The sequence below is a fragment of the Anoplolepis gracilipes genome, chromosome 3, assembly GCF_047496725.1.
Source record: "Anoplolepis gracilipes chromosome 3, ASM4749672v1, whole genome shotgun sequence".
Taxonomy (NCBI): domain Eukaryota; kingdom Metazoa; phylum Arthropoda; class Insecta; order Hymenoptera; family Formicidae; genus Anoplolepis; species Anoplolepis gracilipes.
The window spans coordinates 1,473,615-1,485,943 of record NC_132972.1 but is presented as its reverse complement, the minus strand read 5'-3'; the positions used below and the strand labels follow the sequence as shown (position 1 = coordinate 1,485,943).

The following is a 12,329-nucleotide window of genomic DNA, read 5'->3' as shown; positions in this document are numbered from 1 at the left end:
ATTGTATATAATTAATATAATAATTAGCTAGTTCAATAATTTAATATGTTTATAATGTATTTGTTATATATATATTTTTTTCTATTTAATCGCTTTAAATATTAATGTCACAAAAATAGAATTTAATTATTCAATGTACAGGGTATATAAGGCAATTTTCTTTATTTGATTTTATTAATATTAATAAAACTACTCTTTTCTTTTGTAATGTATATATGATTTACGATTACATAATAATATCGACTGACAAGCTTCAAATAGATGGCATTAATTACAACACCTAGGATATCAAAACAGAGCTGCTGGTTGATCGTTTCCGCGTTAAATTTATGCAAATTAGCTACAACTTTCTTTGTGATGGTGCACACTATCAATGCACAGAATAAATTACCATGAAGTAAGACAACGACAAGCTGGTAAGCTGCAACATAAAGTGTTCACCTCGCGTCGTTGCTCAAAGTTATATCGGATTACCAGTGTATTTACACTACTTCGGATAATGCGATAAATATATTGTTGAAAGATGCAGCTTTTTCACGCTTTTCAACATCGCGAGCACTATATCTACACGTATATAACGAGTATAGTACCCGCGATATATTTAATAAAATCGTATTATTATCTAGACACGTCATCTATTTAATTAAGAATATTATTAGATTTAAGTTAATCGAAATATATCACGTTACAATTAATTACCTTCTTCTCATCGTAAGCATAATAAGCATTAAAACATTTACTAGAAACTCTATTTATGATTTATATTTACAGATTAGTATCATTTCTTAAAGATCTCATTTATTATTGTTTCATAAACGAAGTATTCCTTAAAGTTATAGCATTTGATATAAGGTGTGTGTTGCTCTTGTGTTTGACTGAAAATATAATTGTATCTTCTGCCTGATAATAAATGAAACTAATTACTGTGAGGTATTAGATTGAGATACTGGTAATCGGAAATAAGAAACTTATTTTGTGTATATGAGAGAATATAATCAAATTCACAACAAGTCAAAGTAGCTGATTACCATCGCGAAACCTTCCAACGATGGAACAAACATACCCCCCACGGATATGGTAGTACCTTTGATGCTTTGTTGCATCATGAATAATAATAACAACTTTTGCGCGCGTGGTGGATCGACATACCATTGTGAAACATATCTAAACGAATAATTTTCATATAGTTATTAGAATACATGAGAGAACTAAATTGTATACTAAAACTGGGGAGACTACATCGCATACTTTTTTATACACTTACAAATTTTTTTTTCAAATCGCTACAGTAATTTGATTTTAAAATTATGTAATAAAAAAGTTATTTTTACATAATTTTAATAAAAAATTATATTTTAAAATATTTTTTATGATATAATACATCAAATTTTTACATTGTTGAAAGTTTATCTTAAATCAATTTAACATTAGACAAACAAACGGAGAATATTTGATATGCGAATTATTTGATAAAATACTTACGTGTTTAACAATTAAAGTCGATGACATCGCGTAGGGTTTGCGCGTTCAATTCTGTAATTGCGTTTACATATGCGTATCGAGGAGTCTGTCAGCTGTTATTGATTTTCACTTTAATTTTGTCTTCTATTTTCTTACATGTAGGTTTTCGGAGCAATAGTTGATTCATATATAATGGCTCTATTGTAATCGACTAATATTGACAAGTTAATAACATATTTTTACGCGTAAACTGCTTAATTAATTTCCTTTAAATAAAAGTTGAAATAATTTACTAATTTTTCAACTATATATCACGTAAAAAGAATTATTAAGTTTAATGTTATATCAGGAGTATAAAATGTATCTTTGTTTCTGTCAAAAAATTATTTTATAAAAATTAATTTACATATTAATCCAAAACAAAGATATAACAAGTTATTAATTCAAATTAATTTATTAAAGTTAAAAACAAAGGTCTGTTAAAAAACTTTATTCTACAAATGAACATAAAATGTGATAACATTTCTTTTAGTGAAATAATTAATTATATAATAAAAAACTTCATTAAAAGAAATGATTAAATAATCTACTGTGTTGTATTTATAAAATGTAGGATTTATATAATAAGTATGAAAATAATATATAATATCAAATTTCGTATAAGTACTCGTAAATGTCTCTGATGCATTTCTAAGATGTCAAATTTTTGTTTTGAATTTAAAATAATTCTCACGAATATTAAACGCCAGGCATGAAGAATTTGCCATATAGAAAACTCTAAACCGTCAAAATAAAACTGAAAAATCACAAAATGAGGCACTCTGAGCTTTGATGTTGCTGGAGACAACGATTCAGCCGAGGATGGATTAACAATAAAATTGAATGATGAAGAAGTAAGCGTTATATGCGATGTAATCAGAAAAGATGGTATTTATTAATGTAATAATACTTGCAAATAATGAACAATCCTATTAATAAGAAATAATCTTTTTACATCCATCTCGAATTATTTCGATTCGGCATTGAAATAACTATCACCTTTTCGAATAGAAAACACTACTGGCTGCTACTGTTTCTACTTCTTTTATAGATTTCATTGTTGCACGGAATAAATTACCGTGAAGTAAGATAGTGACATGCTCGCGAGCTGAAGAAATAAATTTGTTATTTCAAGATAAGCTAGAAATAAAATTTACTATCAAGATGGCAACACGCGTTACCGTAGTAAAATTTTCCAATGACACTGAGTAAATGCCGCCCATGACGAATTTGCAAGAATTATTACTTTTTTGCATCATAAATAGTAGTAGTTTTTGTATTTGCACAGGCATCGTATACCACTGCGTATCGTATCTATAAAAGTTTTTATAATATTTTATATATTATATATTAAAGAAACTGGTTTTTTTTATCGTGAGTTAAAATACAGTCAATAAAAACATTAAAAACACATGTAAAAAACATATCCGTTAACTTTAGTAATTCTTTATTATTGTCTCACCAATTTTCCATACAACACAATGACATTTTTAATAAAATTATAAACAACGGATCGCTTAAATTTTTAAACAGATAATTCTTACGTTTTTCTACAAATTTCCGTACTGTTGTCTATGATCTTCTGTCCCATGTAATTGCATATAAACATATAGTAAAAGTGACCGCCTACAAATATCACAAAAGCTACGAAGTCTTCTCTTTGCTCTGATATAACAGTAACTTGAAAAAGCTGAAATGTTAACAAGAAATTAAACTTGCTTTTTATATTCGGATTCTCTAATCTGATATCGAAGTAAAAGCACATACAGTAAGAAAGCATATTATAATTAACACACATACATATATTTACATGTGATTAATATACAAACATGTAAATTTATTATTTACTTACGCGGAATAAATTGATACTCAAGGAAGCTACCCCCAGAATAATTAGAATAAAATAGGACAATGCAAATGTAGATGACACGTATTCAAAAAACCTTTAAAAGTAAATTAATTTTATGCGCGTCTCATAGAAAATAATTTTAATAAATATTTGAAAAACTTTATGATAAAACTCTGTACATAATCGGCACAAATTAATTGAAATTATAGAAGAAAAATTATCTCCAGTTTTTCCAGTCTAGCAACAATAAAATAAAACTATTAATTATAAGTTATGAAACAACATTATAGGCTTACGTTATAAAAAATGTACGTCTATTTTAATTTAAATGATATCTTTTAATCAAGAATTAATGAACAAGAGGGAAAAAAAATTAAAGAAATTCCTTTATATGTATGAGTGCATAATAATTAAAAAAGATAAAATCATGCAAATCAAATTCATAAGAGTTTATATATACAATTGTAATTATTTGTAATAATGCTAATACTGTTGATGTGCAAGTTACCAACTCGATGGTTCTCTGATGAATCTCTATAGCTTTAATCATTTTCATACGAATTGCATTTTCTCTATTCAATGTAGACATTATAGACATACTCTCATCCAACGCATGCTCTATTCGATAACTGTAATACATACAATGGAAAATGTAAAATATATATATATATATATATAGATGCTAAAATGATTCTTTTCAACTGTTAAAGTTCCCGTTGTACAATCTGTCTTACCCGGTTATTTCAAACATGCCGCAAATATGATAAACATATGCAAAAAATAAAGTCTCCGTGCTTATGACAGTGACAATTCCTATGACAACCGTTACGTTCATATGCAATAATAAAGGATAAAAATATTTTTGTTGATCGAGAAAGTATTCCGCTAAAAACGGAAGATACCGTGTACGAGATTCGTTTAACGGCGCTATGATATCGAGAATGTCTGGCAAAGCTGGCATTAGCATAAAACCAACGACACCGGGATAAGCTAAACCTGAAATTACAAACTATCTAAAATTATATCACGAACGAGGGTCATTCATCAAAAAAAATATTTCTATAGCAAATAATTTATGCATTTCGACTTGATTTTCTACCTGCAAATGCATATAGATGTCTTCTTCCAGCTTTGGTGTATTTTTTTATTATCTCGATTTCCCGCTCATCTTTCAATGCGTTCCATTCATTTCGAATTTGTTCCATTAATTCCCTGATCTATTTAAAGTGTGTTATGAATATTACCAAGATATTTAGATCGTCTACGATGAGTCGGCGAATCACTTTCACAGAATATGTGATAACTTATATATAAGTTACCTTTTGAGATTGTATGTAAAAAGCAATATATTTCATAAGATAAATCACGGAAGGAATAGCGAACGACAGATTAGTCAATATAAGATCAAGATTATATTCCATTGTAAATAGTTTCAACAACTATAATCAATAAATTTATATATTATTTATATATTATTTATGTGTTATTATTAAGTAACAAAACGCTTCCTTCATTTATTGATATCAAGTATGAAATGTTCTTTTTCGTTTCGATTATAAAGAATTAATCCTTTAAACATTTTACTTTTAATCCCTTAAAAATGAATAATTTATAATTTTTGTACAATTTTAATTATAATTAATACCATTTAAAATATATTGCTAAGGCTCGTTTTACATTTGTAACATTTATTTATTCATCATCTTTTGCGGTTAAATGAAAAAAATTAAAGATGCCATAATGTCAAGTAAATATAGAAAAAATATATATAAAAAGTTTCTATATTTTAATAAAATAATTTTGTTAAGCTAGAGTAAAATTGTCTTAAATTATTTTAAAAAATTGTATGCATACATTTTAAATGCACTAATATAAAAAAGAAGCATTCAAAGTTTTCAGCATATAATTAATAAAGTTTTCTGATATTTTGATAAAATAACTAATATTTTTATATAGTGATATATTTACGAAAATATTATGTATATGTATATGTATGTTGAAATTATAAGCGAAATTAATTAAATAAATAAGAAATATAAATATGAACTGTTTGAAAGACGATCATTATTTCTTTAAGTTACAATATGTATACATAAATCAAGAATATGTTTTATTTAAAATTTAAAGTAATAGAGGTCATATTGAATGTTAATTATATTCCATTTATATTTACTTAGCACATAAGCTTTTTTTTTCACTAATATATTATATATACCTGCGTGATTATTGAAGATATAAGTAGAAAGATACAAAAAATCGAATGAATTTGTTTAAGAAATGATTTGCCATATGGCCACAAACTAAGTGACAGTAAGGAGAGCCGATGTAGTTTATAGTATCGATATCCAAGAAATTCCATTTCTCTTCAAAGTTTATGGCGCGACTGTCCATAAGACGCTCCGCTCCGTTTCAATGATATTCAGTAGATCCTCTTATTAGGAGTGTTATTTTTCAGAAAAATTTTCCTCTACAATTTCAAACATTATCCAATTTCACAATTAATATTCAGCTGTGTAAAGACGAGAAAAAGGGTGAGAAAAATAAAGACTACTCTCGCAATATAATAAGAGAGAAGTCGCCGGTGTCAGTAATTATGTAAATTATTCGATATTTTATTCTATACACTAGGACTTTTATCGAAGTGTCTCTTTTTTTTCAGTATTCCCCCCACTATACTTGTTACTTACGCAAACGCTGTTACTATACCCTCCATTCGACTTGGATCGGACTATTAGTATCATCTTGTTTGTCATACAATATATTTCATGTGAATTTATGAAACATATATAGAGACAGTTCTCTATTTATACAAATATTAACACTTAAAAAATTATAAATATTTAAAAATATACTTGATTAAAAATCTAGTGTACTTTGTGGGAATAGAAATTAAGAATTAAAATGATTGAATTATTAATATTATTTAATATATAGAAAATAGGTTACAATATTTCGTGATATTTCTCGTAATTGTGTGAATTGTAAAGAAAAGTTTAAATCAGTATCGTGGCGTCACTATAGTAATTGAAATTTATCCCTTTGCACAATATAGCAATTATGAAAAATTCTCATTCAGAACGTGTTGAATGAATTACCATGAAGTAGGATATGCATGTGCTCATAGTCTAGAACAAGAAAACCATCTGAAGAAAAGAATGACAAACATCACTTTTGTCGAAAATAATGTCAAAAATAATTACCGTGGCGAAACCTTCTAACGATGCGACATAGACACCACCTATAAGTAGTTTACAATTTTTCAAACTCCTTTGCATTATAAATAATATTAATTTCTGCACGTGCAACGGGATCATGTGCCACTTGCAATTATATCTGAATATATTAAAGGTAATATTGTACTAATATTATATATGCTATGTTTATTAAATTAGATTTATTACAATGATATAAATATTTTTTATGTAATAAAATATTTGTGTACAATGCAATATAAATTTTAAGTAATAAAATTGTAGTGTCTTTATATGCAATGCGTACAAATTGAACTGAAAATATAACACAATTCTTATGTATTTAATTAGATTGATCATAGATACTGATCTCTAGTAGTGAACTTACATTCTAGATAAAAAATCGTTGCTGTGATCCAATATCTTTTGTCCCGAATAATTAGCACAAAAAAAATATAACAAATGAATACAAACATTTGATATGGACAAAATAAAGTCGCTAACTCCCTGTGTGATTACCGCCTAAAAAAAGACAAAATTTCATATGTAGAAAAAAGAAATAATTCGTTAAACACACGTCCATTTATATACCAATACCCACAAAAAATTAAAACTTTTTGTGTAATACGTTATTTTAAATTTATATACTACTAATAACAGTTGTCACCGCAAAAAATTTTGTAAAATAAACGAATCTTACTTACACGATATAGATTGACAGTTAAAGATGCTACACCGAGTGAAAGTAGAAAAAAATACATTATTATAAAAGTATCCGTCATGAACTCGAAAAACCTTTAACAACGAGAAAATGCATTACGCATGGATCCCTCGAGAATATTTCATTTATAATTAGCTATGTTTGAAATAAAACGAATAAATATCACGAGAGATGAATTGCGGGATTATTACCACGCAAGTTTAAATTTGATGAAACATATAAACGATATTTAAATCTTGAATTATGCGATGAGAAACTACCAACTCGATGGCTCGTCTGTGACTGTCGATGGCATCAATTATTCTGGAGCAAACTATGCAACATTTTGTAGAAATCAAATTTTCTTTTTCATAATCATCTAGAGCATGTTCGATACGATAACTAAAACAATAAGATTATACAATGGAAAAAAAATTCGTTATCCAATGTGACGTGGTTAATATTACAATTCATATAACAATTAATCGATGTATTATAAAATTCAAAACAATTTTAAGAACGCAATTATACACATTAATATGCATATATCAATACTAAAATACAACAGTAAAAATACAAAATTAAATATAAAATGTTTTGAAAATGCAGTATTGTATGTTACAGTTTTTTAATAAAATAGAATTAATCTTACAAGTAAAATTTCAATCAGAGAACACAATTTGTTACATATTTTTAATTTTTAATATTAAATATGCTAAATTTAAATATATTTATAATTATTTATAAAATTGACAAAATTAATGAAGAAGCAAGTTATTTGTTTAGTTTTAGTTATATGTGTACATTTGCAGTGGTAAAATAAGAAATTTCGTCTAAAATTTTTGCATTAGTTTGTCATGTTTCAATATCTCTTACCTAGCTATTTCAAACATCCCGCATGTGTGCTGTATGTATGCTACAAATATAGATGTGGTAGACATTATTGTAGCCAAAATTATAGAAGAACACACAATCATATGCAGAAAAATAGGATAAAAATATTCTTCGTTATTAACAAAATATTCAGCCAAAACAAACAGCTGATGTGGACGAGATTGATTAAGCGGCGCCACAAGATCGAGAAGATTCGGTATAAAATGTATAAAAGTGAACAATAGCGGAAAAGTATAGATAAGTACTGTAATTAATAACAAGAAGTTAATATCGTTCGGTGTAAAAAGATGAAAAATAAAACAGTAACATAAAGTGAAACGTACACAGCATAAAGATAATAATGTAAGTAACAATTGAAATAATAAAATAGAGCGAGCCTAACATATATCGGAAAGAACAAATTTCCTTAATTATTTTCTTAGGCAATTAAGTTTCTGAAAGATTGTAATGTAAACTCTAAAAAATTAGTACGTTTTCGCGGCTAAGTAAATTTATATAATATAAACATTCATCAACTCTTGTAAAATAGTATAATAAAGAGTAAAGTTATCGAAAAGGGGACCAGCCACAATGACATGTATCAAGGTCACTGTCCTGAGTATCCTTCAAAAGATTTTAAGCTCATTATTTATTAAAACGTTATTAACAAAAATTTACTAAAAAATACAAAAAATTAACAAAAAAAGTTTACTAAATAATACGTAATTTTTCTGACACTATGCATTTAATAGAGCGTACTTATTGTTAGTAGATTCATTTATTTATGAGTAAACGCGTGGGCGAAACTCCCCGTAAACCCCCTACCTCAAAAAACTAATTTAACCCAACTTATTTCTGAGGGGAATTAATTATTATTTTTCTTCACTTCCAGGAAATGAGTTAAGTTTGGTTAGTTTTTTCGGAGTGGAAGAGAGTGCAGAGCTTCACCCTCGCCTCTGCATTTAATATTACATATATATAAAAAAATTTATATAATTTGCTAAAAAATGTATTTTTATGAAATATACATAGTGTCTAAAAATTAAATATAATTTATGGAAATTCTTTTGTTAATAATTTTTTAATAAACAATGACCAATAGTTAAAACTTTTTGAAGGATACTCAAGGCAGTAACAAGGGACAACATATGTCAAGGTTAAGATCATTTGGACTGGGTCTCATTTTCAGTTTTACCTAATAAAATTTTATCGACTTACGTGCAAACAGCTGTGCGTAAAATACTCCTATATACGTGTATTTCTGAATTATTTCATATTCCATTCTATTTTTTAATGTATTCCAATCATTTTTTATCATATCCATCAATTTTCTTGCCTAAGATTATATGTAATATATTATATTTCTATATATTATATGACAATTCTTAACATTTAGGTTAAGCACTTATTTATTTTAAGCATTATCGCGCTTTACTTAAAAAAATTATTACTTTTTATTTCACACACACACTATATATATATATATATATATATATATATATATATATATATATATATATAAAATATAAATATAAATATACATATACAAAAATATATATTCTTTTTCTAATATTATTTAAAAAAATCATATTTTCTCTTTCTTCTCTTAGTCTCTTTAAATAAATTAATCTAATTTATTATAACCTCTCTCTATAAATATATTTTATAATATATTTATATCTTTCTAAAAACCTAATGAGTTTGCAGATAGATTAAAATGCGATTAAAAAAATATTTAAAATAACATTGCAAACTATAACTTACCGATTCGTTTTTTACGCAATATGTAATATATTTTAGAATGGCTACTAATGAAGGAATCGTGTACGATAAAATTTGAAGGAGATGATCCAAGTTGTATTCGAATGTGGTAAATGTGAGTAACTGGAATTATGTTCCTCGATATAAGATATATAATCTTATGCAATAGATAAAAGTAAATAAAAAAAATTATATTATGGCTTGTACGCCATTGAGCCATTGAGTTATTCTTTTTCATTAGAAATAGTAATAATAATACCTGAACTATTATGAAAGATATAATACAAGTTATAACAGAGAATCTTTGAATTCGAATAGGCCATGCGTTTTGATATGGCCATAATCCAACAGATGATAACATCGCCCTGTTAAGAGCATAATATCGATTACTATCAAAGTCCATATCTGCGACGTAACTGAGAGAACATTTTTGTCGGATGTAAGAAAGGAATAAGATGATTACACCTGTTTCATTATGCATGATATTACAGTGTGACGAAAAAATATGAGAACGGTTTAGCTGTCAGGGGATAAAGTAGTAACAATGTAGTAGCACATTGCCATAGGGTAGTAGTAAATAACATAATTAAATAAATTACTCTTAGAAATATCGCGTTCTTTTCTTTTTCACTTTATAAAATTTACGCGTAAATTATTTTATATCTACGCAAGAGAGAACGTGGCTTGAAAAATGATACTTTATCAGTTGATTACACACTTCCTTGCTATGAATTTTGCCTAGTGCAATAACACAAATGCTTTTAAACATTCGTAAACAAACATATGTGATGTTTTTCATTTATTAATTTACCAAAGAGATATTTAAAATGCTGATTATTATACGGACATAGCTATCTTGTATAATAATTAATAATTTAAAAAAATGTTTATATTGTAGTTTAAGATAATTCATCGAAATTAAAAACTTTTAACATGTCTCACTATTGTCATTTTTGTAAACAGCTGATTAATTTATATTCTATTGAATAACTAGACATTTTGGTTCAATGTGTCAAATGGAATTTAACATAACATTGTTCAAACTTGTTAAAATTTAGTTTGAAATCCAGTTTATAATAAATAGTGTAAATTTCTGATGTCATCGCCATTGTGTCTTTTATCATCAATTACATCACATTCGGAGTGAGTACAAGACCGTAAAGTAAGATATTGATATACTATAATAATCAGAAAAATAGTTTCATTACTCGGTTTTTTTCTTATATATCTCTTACAATATGGTTTGTTGTAAAGCAAAACCTTCCATCGATTATACCACTAAATTTATTATTATTAACGTACACGTTTTCGTTGATTTTTATAACATAAGTAACACAATAATTTTTAAACATGTAGAGGAGTCACTGTGTGTTATATCTATATATTTTGAATAAAAATGAATATAATTATTTTGTATATTTTATTACCAATTTTATATTAATTTCCTATAAAAACATATATGTATATTATAATATAACAATGATATTATGGATATAAATGTGTCCTCCATTATTAAATACATTATTCAATGTCAATTAATGTTTTTAAGAGATATATTAAATGTTAGAAGAATATAAAAAAAACGTCGTTATTCCAAATATAAAAGTTTATATCAATTAACATTTAAATTTGACTTACTCAATACTACTCCTTATTTGTCGATTTAATTTTATATAAAATGTTTCAAATTTTTAAATATACGCAATACTTACGTTTTTTCAAAATTTTCACTATGATCGCATAGATTATCTAAAATAATTCACACAAAATGCGTAACAAAAATGACAAAAAACATATATACTGGATGCCAATATGTGACCTAACACATTACTCTCAATTGGTTGGAACAACTAAAATAAATCGGAAACTACATTTCCCGAACTATATGTAAACAGATGCATAAATGGTGTCCATCATGCCTTTCCTCTCATGTGCATCAGTAAAGGTTGAGTGCAAGCACGATTTATGCATCCATTTGTACACTTTAATGTTTTCATACTCAGTGTAATATCCCTACGTAAATCTGAAATTAAATTTGCATAAAATTGCGGTTTAATAAGCTTCTACGAATATTTATTTTACGAATTTCTCGACATTTAACAGAAAAGATGATAAACAAATTAAAAATAAAAAGTACTAATTAAATAATTTGAATAACATTGAATTGTGCATTATTGTTAATTTATTACAATATATTAAATATAATGAAACATTCTTAAGATATTTATGTCGACATTTCTAATATTAATATATTTCACCGTGGAAAATTAAAGAAAAAGAAAATAATACATACTCATAATATATTCATAGCTATATTACACCAATTATTATAAAAACCAAATAAGATACAGGAATTTATAAATTCAATAAATCTTAAATATTATAAATAATGTGTGTGATATCCAATTGTGTAACAATTTAAAAATAAAATCGCATTGTCATTCTATTTGAAAGT

The 12,329-nt window shown here is 26.3% G+C and overlaps 2 protein-coding genes and 1 pseudogene across 2 annotated transcripts in view; 1 reads left to right on the top strand and 2 right to left on the bottom strand.

The window, feature by feature from the left end:
• Positions 1-12,329, bottom strand: part of LOC140663735 (mannosyl-oligosaccharide alpha-1,2-mannosidase IA-like) — an 80,416-nt gene that overhangs the window by 6,007 nt on the left and 62,080 nt on the right. The window lies entirely within an intron of this gene.
• The window catches only part of LOC140663740 (uncharacterized), a 42,016-nt pseudogene that overhangs the window by 15,483 nt on the left and 14,204 nt on the right, over positions 1-12,329 (top strand).
• Positions 114-12,167, bottom strand: LOC140663517 (uncharacterized). The gene is made up of 17 exons (XM_072887748.1): positions 10,134-12,167; positions 9,878-9,997; positions 9,332-9,449; positions 8,117-8,378; positions 7,526-7,642; positions 7,245-7,335; positions 6,929-7,062; positions 6,490-6,682; positions 6,037-6,077; positions 5,565-5,712; positions 4,669-4,788; positions 4,449-4,566; positions 4,084-4,345; positions 3,862-3,978; positions 3,353-3,443; positions 3,045-3,190; positions 114-1,164 (listed from the first exon to the last, which is right to left on the bottom strand). Exons 1-17 carry the CDS (start codon positions 10,353-10,355, stop codon positions 1,002-1,004), a joined length of 2,463 nt encoding a protein of 820 aa, XP_072743849.1. The 5' UTR covers positions 10,356-12,167; the 3' UTR covers positions 114-1,001.

Excerpts from the sequence above, each read along its gene's own strand:
- LOC140663517 (XM_072887748.1), bottom strand. The coding sequence starts at position 10,355 with ATGCATAATGAAACAGGTGTAATCATCTTATTCCTTTCTTACATCCGA. Across the intron at positions 7,336-7,525 it reads AGTCACAGACGAGCCATCGA|GTTTTTCGAGTTCATGACGG; the intron begins GTTGGTAGTTTC and ends TCGTTGTTAAAG. Across the intron at positions 3,979-4,083 it reads GGCATGTTTGAAATAACCGG|TTATCGAATAGAGCATGCGT; the intron begins GTAAGACAGATT and ends TATGTATTACAG.